General features: G+C 39.3%; 1 protein-coding gene across 1 annotated transcript in view; it reads right to left on the reverse strand.

Annotated features, from left to right (window-relative positions):
- The window catches only part of PDE6C (phosphodiesterase 6C), a 67,629-nt gene extending 59,024 nt beyond the window's left edge, over window positions 1-8,605 (reverse strand). The window contains 1 exon segment of the mRNA XM_048505799.1: window positions 7,936-8,605. Within this exon segment, the coding sequence (XP_048361756.1) occupies window positions 7,936-8,409 (474 nt within the window). The 5' untranslated portion in view covers window positions 8,410-8,605.
- Between the last annotated feature and the right edge of the window lie 439 nt (window positions 8,606-9,044).

Below are 9,044 nucleotides of genomic sequence, written 5' to 3' on the forward strand. Positions count from 1 at the left end.
TAGAATCATCAGTGTATCACGTAACATCATAAGGAGCATTTTAGAGAGCTTAATGTTGGATCTGAAGTTTTCAACAATAATAAATATTATAACTCTAAAGTCATAAATCATATGGAAATTTCAATCAAATTTATTTCTTTTTTACCCAGTCATGTCAAAACTGTCCAGGTAATAATTTTGCTTGCTTGAAATAATAAATTCAGTTCTATCATTACTGTGCAAGATAGCAGTATTCAACTTTGCTGCCATTAACTACGACAACCTCAGTGAAAGACAAGCTGTGGGAACACAAAAGCTTGGTTTGTATAACAAGTTCTGGTTTTATTGCCAATTGCTCCCAATCAGGCCCTGCTCCTAAGGGTCCCTGCACTAGGGTAATCTACTCTAGTCTTGTCAAGTACACACAATACATTGCAACATACACATCACACCACATGCACTTTTCAAAGGTGATTTACACATTTTGTTTGTTTGTTTGTTTACTTGTGCAATCTTACATGTATGGAATTTAATATCAAAATGTAGCTTACGTTTGTTTGGCCCATTAACTCACATGCACTTTTAAGCACATGTTTTGGTTACTTTCTATTCCACCACAGAGATATAAAATCTACAGACCTTGGCTGTGAGCCTGGGACCCAACCAAAAATGTTCCAATTGGGTCCAATAGCTCCTAAGGCTGACCCTGTTTGCTCTAGTCTGGAGGACATTGCCAGAGAACAAACTTAGATTAAACCAAAATGTCTGCATTCTTACATCATGGGAAACTATGGATAAGGCTAACTGTGGTCAATGAACCAAGTACTTGTGGCTAATAACTCATCCTCAGACCTTGGCTTCAGATCCTGGTTTGATGAACCATAACTGACAGTAGTTAGTAGAGTGACCCACATTCAGAAAGTCAGAAGGAAAAGGGAGCTGGTATCCATTCTGCACAAAGACTCAACCATGAAATAAATTGCAGGATGTGGAGGAAACTCTAGTCTTCATGCTGTCACATGTAACCAATAGAATTATGCATTTGGCTCTGATTTAGGTATACATCCTGCCACATCTTGCCTTTGAGTAAGAAATGCATGATTTGGACTCTGTTAACAATGGATATTATATTAAACTCTTTTATTAACATATGTTGAGGAACACAGTTCATTTGTTGTTCATTGTGTAATAAGGGAATCCTCATAAAATGATAATTTACAATGATGGATAATAGTTTAAAATGTATGACCCAGCTACATTTTACGTTGTAGTATTTTTTTCCCCTGCTCAATTGTGCTTATCCAATGGATCAAGAACCATTTCTAAAGCTTCAATCCTATGCGGAGTTACTCTAGTCTAAGCCCATTAAAATGAATGGGCTAAGACTGAAGTAACTCATTAGGCATGTGGCTGTCAATTGTAGTACTGATTGCGAATGATGTCATGGACAATAACCAAATAGGTGTCTGGAGATCCTCCAGTACTACAACGGAACTCCAGGTGACAGAGATCAGTTCACCTGGAGAAAATGGTCACTTTGAAAGTTGGATTCTGGCATTATAGCTCATTGAAGCCCCTTCCCTCCCCAAACCCCACTTTCCTCAAGGTCCATCTCCAAATCTCGAGGTATTTCCCAACCCAGAGCTAGCAACCCGACAGGGCGCTCTCTCCCACCACAGTCCACACACTAACAGTGGGGATGCACTTTAGTAGTGGGAAGAGGAAGTGTGTATTCTTGGGCTAAAATATAGCACCTCATCATGTAAACACTCTTTATATTGAGCCAGTGTTTGTATTTTTGTTCATTTGTTTGCTTGCTTTTTTACAGCCATTTTCTAAGAGATGACAGGAAGCCAAACTGTACTCCTGGGCAGCCTGATCCTGACTAAATTTTAGAGTTCTAGGTGCAATTGTGGTTGCTAAATTCAATGAGGAATGCTAGGCCAAGACCACTATGTGAATTACCTGGGAAATGTCAGTGGGAGATTTCCTTGTCTCTTGTGATAGCCTCCTTCAGTTATTGTTTATATAAAGCATGAGAGACATGATTAGGGCATGACACATTAAAGACTCTTCTATTTTCCCTTCTCATAACTCCATCAGGGACCAAGACCCTTCAAACAGCCTGTTAGGGAATCCTGTTGCCATGACATCTCCTCCTGTCTCTTCATGGCGGACAGCCAGAGAAGGCTGGGAGTTTCTCAGGGTTGAAATTGGCTCAGGGAACAACATCAGTAAATTTCATATTTGAGGGGGGAAATCAGATCTATTGGACCAAACTAGTGAAATGTATCAAATCTGCTGAATTGGGTATGCAGCTCTCACCAAAGATGCCCAAAGGGGTTGGTTCAAATTCTTTCTGCTAGGGCAATTTAATCCATTTTAGCCATTTTTACAGCTTTGGTATTAGAAAGGTGTGAAAACACTGCTTTGGCAGAAGACCTATCTATGTTCTTCAAAGCGCATGCAGGGAGCATTTTGTCTCTTCAGAAATAAATTGTTAAAGTTTTTAAATAGAAGCACTAATGACTTCTAAATTAACCTATAGCTATGAATATGTTACTGATTAAAGCCCAGAGTTGCACCTCTCCCACTCCTGGTAACATTAATAGAACTTTTGAATAAGGATTGATGCAATTGAAATTAGGTTTTCATATTTTTTTTTTTACTAGCAAGACAACAGCAATTATGATACTGCAAAATGGAAAGCTGTATTGGAGAGCTAAATACTAATTCCTTACTCCCTTCATCTAACTGAAGTTAATCATAATTCTTCAAATAAAATAAGTGAGATCTACATTTGGCTCTATGAATTTAAGAACACCTATTAAAAATGTGTAAGTAAATTGCACATATAAATACTTTCATACATTATTGTAATCCTAAACACAGCAAAAGCTTATTGAATTCAGTACAGTTTGAAGGGTGTAAGTCTATTTAGGGATGCACTCCATCTGTTACATTGTTTTATGAAACTGGGGTTTTAATAATGTAGTTGTGATTAGCAAAACCTTTTTTCTTTTCTTTCCTTTGAGAAAATATTTCTTCATCAGAGACTTATTGTTTTGGTTTACTGATGCATTATTCTAAAAAAAACCAGACCATGTATTAAGAAATGTGCACATAGCATACACATTTTGACTTTCATGTTGTATCAACCATCCTGTTCTTCTTGCAGGAAGAAGTGGAATAAAAATGTAGAAATAAATAACTATGCGCATGAGCCATCCAAAGTTAAATGCTATTACATCGTGTTATTTTTAAAGATAGATAAATTGAAGTATGCACTTAATTGTTTGTTTATTAAAGTATATAAATGCCATCTGTACCAATACAATTTTAAAGCAAAAATACATTTTAATTTAAGGCCCAATCCTACATTGTTAATAGTAGAATGATCGTGATGAGATACATATCTTTCTTGATCCTCTTGATCTTTTTTCCTTTAATGTGCCTTATGAATTTAAAAGGATTATTCACAAATCTTCCCAGCTGGTGGTGACAAGCAGTGAATCAACTGCTGCTTGCCAGTCACTCAAAATGGAGACAAGTTGTAAGAAATACCAAAATGTAATGGGTTGGATCTAGAACTGCCAGCTCCAGGTTGGGAAATACCTGGAGATTTTGGGGGCAGAGCCAGAGGAAGGCTGGGTTTGGGAAGGGACTTACAAAGCAGCCATTTTCTGCTATTACAACCTATCTCTGTTGCCTAGAGATAGGTTGTAATAGCAAGAGATCTCCATCTACCTCTTGGAGATTGGCAACCCCAGCTGGAGCAAGAAATTATGTCTGTCTGTCTGTCTGTCTGTCTGTCTGTCTGTCTGACTGACTGACTGACTGACTGACTGATTGATTGATTGATTGATTGATTGATATATCGCCCTCCCCCAAGGGGCTCAGGGCGGTTCACATAATAAATACATTAAAACATCAACAACTACCAACTACTAAAAACTTCCCACCTGCACAAAAGTTAAAAACATATTTTCATTGATGGCATCAGCATTATCCTTTACAATTTTTCCCTTCTTTCTCTTCCCTGTGCCCACGGGAGGCCAGATGTTATTTATAGCAACTAACCAATGTTACCCCGGCTGGCCAAATGCCTGGCGGAACAGGTCCGTTTTACAGGCCCTGTGGAAACTCTGTATGTCCTGCAGGGCCCGGATCTCACCTGGGAGCCTGTTTCACCAAGTAGGGGCCAGGGCTGTAAAAGCCCTGGCCCTTGACGAGGCCAACCGGATCGCTTTGGGGGCAGGGATCACCAGTAGGTCCACCTCCGAAGAACGGAGGGGCCTAGCGGAGCAATACAGGGAGAGACAGTCCCTTAGGTATGCAGTAAACAATAACTGAAGGAGGCTATCACAAGAGACAAGGAGAGCTCCCACTGACATTCTATGTGGGTCCCATAATCACTATGATACAATGTTTGGACATCAAATGGGGCTCTTCTTCCCTTTTTCACTAGTAGGAAAGATGGTAGGACCCAATTTTAAAATCCTAATTCTGGTGCAATATTGCACAATTTTGAATACTGCAATCAAACATTCTTTCCTAACCTGCATCAGTGTATCCTTGGACGAGACAACCTTAAACAATATATAATTAGCCTGTCAGTAAAACATTCTGTTTCTATGACAGGCATCTACTCCTCACCCTCTTATAATAGCCAGAGGTACAATCTACTGTTAAAGGTCTCCTGTGTAAGCCAAATTGAAATGAATGGGGAGATGTATAGGAACACAGAAACTCTCTTTAATAGTTCATATTCATTTTAGTGGAGCTTGTGCAGGAGACCTGTTGGAATATGTCCTGAGGATCATGACTGTTTGCTTAGCAGCAAAAATATATCACCGAATGTGGTTGCTCATGTTGCCTCACGCTCTTCCCACTAATAGATTGGAAAATTCAGTCTAGTTACTTTGGAGTCACTCTACTGAAATCTATAGCACTGCTCCAAATCAAACTGATTGCAGAGATGACTGCGGAAAGACTGTGCAGCTAGTGACCATAAACTGCTGGATCCTATGCAGAGTTAGGTTTTTAATTTAGCTGAAGCAATTCTGACTTGCCTTATGTCCATGGACTCAAGACCTATAAACTAATTGATTTCAAGGAGCTTATAAGCCAATCTTAAACAGAGCTTCACCCTTTTAAATCCATGGATTTAGAAGGGTGCAGCGGTGTTTAGGACTGCAATATTACGCATGTGTAACTCAGAATAGGATTAGTCTGTAAGTCTAATGCAGCCCGTTGGCTACATGGTGTCACCCTTTAGAAAGGATTTTCATGTGGCTATTCTCAAGAGATCGAACACTTTATGTGATATAACCACAGATTAATAGCAATAGTACAATAATGAGTTCTTCAGTTCAACTCAGTCTATTGGTTAAGCATAGACGTTTGAATTTCTGAGAACAGCAAGCTATAAAACTTTAAAACACAGTTGCTTAACACGGCATAAAGAGTAAAACCTAATATGGCATGTTGTGTTGGCAATTGACCTCATGAATTTCCAAGGATTCCTCCCTCCAGTGACTATATTATAATCACAAAGCAAAAATGTAATTTCAACAGAATCATCAGATCCTTTGAACTAACAACTTTTCAAGGAATTTTTCTCATGACTAATCATTGAAAGGACAGCATAGTAAGGAATCAGGGACAAACATCTTCTGTTTCAACCATATTATATATACACTATAACTCAGAGGTAATTTCTAATACAGCATAGCCCCTACCAAAAAAATTTGAGCGGGCATGGTTGGAAACTGGATGCCCATCATCAGTTGGTAAGACTCTCTGTTTAAAAAGTCATTTTAGTGGTACCATATAGTGAACAATGGAAATAATTTAATTTTTTTCCCCTGTACTCTTTAATTTGAAAACTCCTGAGGTGTTTTTCAAAACAACAAAGTATACAATATGATAATAATCAGTGATATATTTTTTAAAAATCTAACTAGAGCAGGAGCATCTTAAAATCCAGAGCTATAAATTCGTAATTAAATTGAGAAATACTTCATGAAATCTAAGAACATTTCACCAGACTGGATAAGCCCTGTCCTCACCAAAGCAAAAGGATTTTAATATAGTTACTCTTGGAGGTTTGAAAACTTTTTACAGAGACATTACATTCAAGGATTGCATTCAGTTTGGTGGATCACAAATTATTAGGGATGACAACCCCCTGGTGGGATCTGGGAATTCCCCAGAATTACAGCTACTCTTGCAGACTACAGAGTTTAGTTCCTCTATAGAAACAGGAAGCTTTGGAGGATGGACTCTATTGTTCCCAACCTGGGGTATGCATACCCTAGACTAGCACCAGAGTGTTTGGGGTACACAAAATAAATTATATAATGGGTTTGTTAATATGGGGGGTACAATTTTAGGGAAATGGGTTTCCAGTGGGCACACAAGTGAAAAAAGGTTGGGAACCACTGCTGTTTGGCAATGTACCTCACTGAGGTCCTTGTGCTTCTCAGGCTCCACCCCCAGATCTCTAGATCTTTTCCAAACTGGATCTGGCAACCCTACCCCTCCCATCTCCCACTTGTGGCCAGGGAGGACCTAGCAGCCCCAGAAATCGTGCAGACTCGCTCTGCTATCTTAAGTATTTTCGCAGGTGGGGCTTTGAGATTATCTCTGTTTATGTAAATGCTTGGCTGTTGTCAATGCAGAGTAGAAAACAAAAGAGAGGCATACAGATTTGTATCATAACCAAGGTTGGTTTTACATTCCCATTATAAGGCTTTATGGAGCTCTGCAAGCACAAACATTCATCAAAGTTCGTTGTCTAAACCCTCAAAATTCTTCAAAAAGCATCTAGTGATACAAGCATGCCAAACCACAGGCTAATATTCAACAAACATTTGCAATTTAAAGAGAGTCAGATTGTCACCTGGTCTGAGTGGAATTGACAGATAATGAGTTTTTCTGGTTTAAACCATCTGAAATCTCACCAGGAGTCTAATTCTGTGCCTATCTACTTCTGCAACAGAGTTCATCTGCATCTTGCAACAATATACTGTCCACAGTTTCTTAGCAGTTTTTTTCCGATCTTTTCAGCCTTGTTTGAGATTTCGTAGTTCAGAAACCTGTGATGTAACTTGCAGATCAATCCTCAATCTATTGAATTCAATGAGTTTAGAAGAGTGTTGCTCTAGTTGTGTTTGCAGGATCAATTTCATGCCAACAAAAGATAACTAAGCACCTAGGCCCTGAACCCAAATAGTCACAAATCTTGAAATAGTTTTTAAAAATCCAAAATAAGGATAAATTATTGTAGCATGTGCCCATTTCTTTTCCTTTGTCTTCTTACATACAAATTACTTAATGAACAAAGAATCAAGCAGAGACAGGTTTTTCGCTCAGTCTCACCCCATTCCTATCCTTAGAACAGCCCCATCTTGCGTAGTTTCTTTTTTCCTGTGCGGTTCCAAGGATTCCCAGCACAGCCTTTTTGGTGGTCAAAAGAGAACACCCCCCTCCCATTTTCACCAACAGAAAACTGGCTGGGAATTAGAAATTGCTCCACTTTTGAAACTTATGAGAGTTGTGCTACACATTGCATCTTGTTCCTGTACAGCTTGACAGTGGCTACCTACAGATATAACAAAGTGGGGTCAGATAACTTTATAAAAGGCTAGTGCAAAGTACAATCTCTATAACATACCCTGCAGTTTGGATGCTCCCTACCATGCCCTACATATACTTTCTTACTGGACAAACACTGATTCTGGATACTTTCTCATTTTCTCAACAAAGCTTCATGAGTTACTACCTAACTTGTATCATTCTCCCAACACGTGCATACATTTTATTTCCAAAGACATGATCTAGGATGCACTGCTCTGATGAAAACCACCTTGGTTTAACAAACTGCATGCCTTTGTTTTTACAAAGCAAACCAATCCCTAATGGCTTTTTAAAAAAGAGAGATTTCCCACTCACCTTTTTTACATCTGGTATATTATATAGCTTCTTAGTATGCGCAGCCCACCCCGCTAGCCCCATGTCCAAAGGAAAAAAATATTCTTTTTCACTGGGTACCAGGTTACTCTCATATGTGGATGTAGGGGTGACATCTAAGAGTCGGGTAGCCACCTCTGGTGTACCATTGCGGGAACGGCAAATAAACATGCTACACCGATCAGCTTCCAGAATCTGTGCCAGCCTTTTCAAGATTTTGTGAACTGTCTTCTCCATGACAGAATTTTCATCATGGAGTTCCATCAGCAACTCAAAAAGCAAATCATATTCCTCCAGTTTGGTCATCTCCTTGAAGGACGCTCCATCCTTCTCAGGACTGATTTTGAAGATGTCCTTCAGTGCTTCGGCTCGCAGCTTTCGGTCAAAATACTCCTTGGCAAATTGCGGGTTGTTCTCCAGATATTTCTCAACATCATCTTTATTCATCGCACCCATTTTGTGTGTCTCTTCCTTGGCAACTTTGGGGGGGAAATTAGAACTTCATCACTCTTGAAACACTGGTGGTAGCAGTCACATCCAAAACTCTTCTTTTGCTTTTAATGGAAAAACGGCAAGTCGCGCATTCTATATCTCCCATAGGCATAGTACTGTGGAGCTGCTGTGTGGCTTTCCAGCCTTCTAGAATCCTTGAGGTGTAACAGCAGTTCACTGGCTTAGTGTCTTCTTAGTGAAAGATCCAGGAGACTGCTAATTAAAGAGATGTCAGGACACTAAACCCTTGAGCACTCTTAACTCATAAATCCAGAGGGAGTTGTTTTAGCATAATAAACTAACCTAACCACCCTTACATTGTGCAATATAGCAATCATGTGTATTTTAAGTATGCATCTATCTATGCCTTTTATGATATCTTCAATGTCCTTTCCACTGTCTTGCATTGTGGTGAATTCTTTTTTATGGCTGTTCTTTCTCCATATACGTGAGGATTAGTATTTCACATGCTGCACGTGTATTCCCTTGCACATGCAGAGGCCCCACTTCATATATAAATTGTCAGTACCTTTGGACACAAAGGCTGCAATCTTAAGTACACTTTCCTAAGAGTAAATGGGTCTTCTGAGTACAACTGC

The sequence above is a fragment of the Sphaerodactylus townsendi genome, linkage group LG08 (assembly GCF_021028975.2).
Source record: "Sphaerodactylus townsendi isolate TG3544 linkage group LG08, MPM_Stown_v2.3, whole genome shotgun sequence".
Classification (NCBI taxonomy): domain Eukaryota; kingdom Metazoa; phylum Chordata; class Lepidosauria; order Squamata; family Sphaerodactylidae; genus Sphaerodactylus; species Sphaerodactylus townsendi.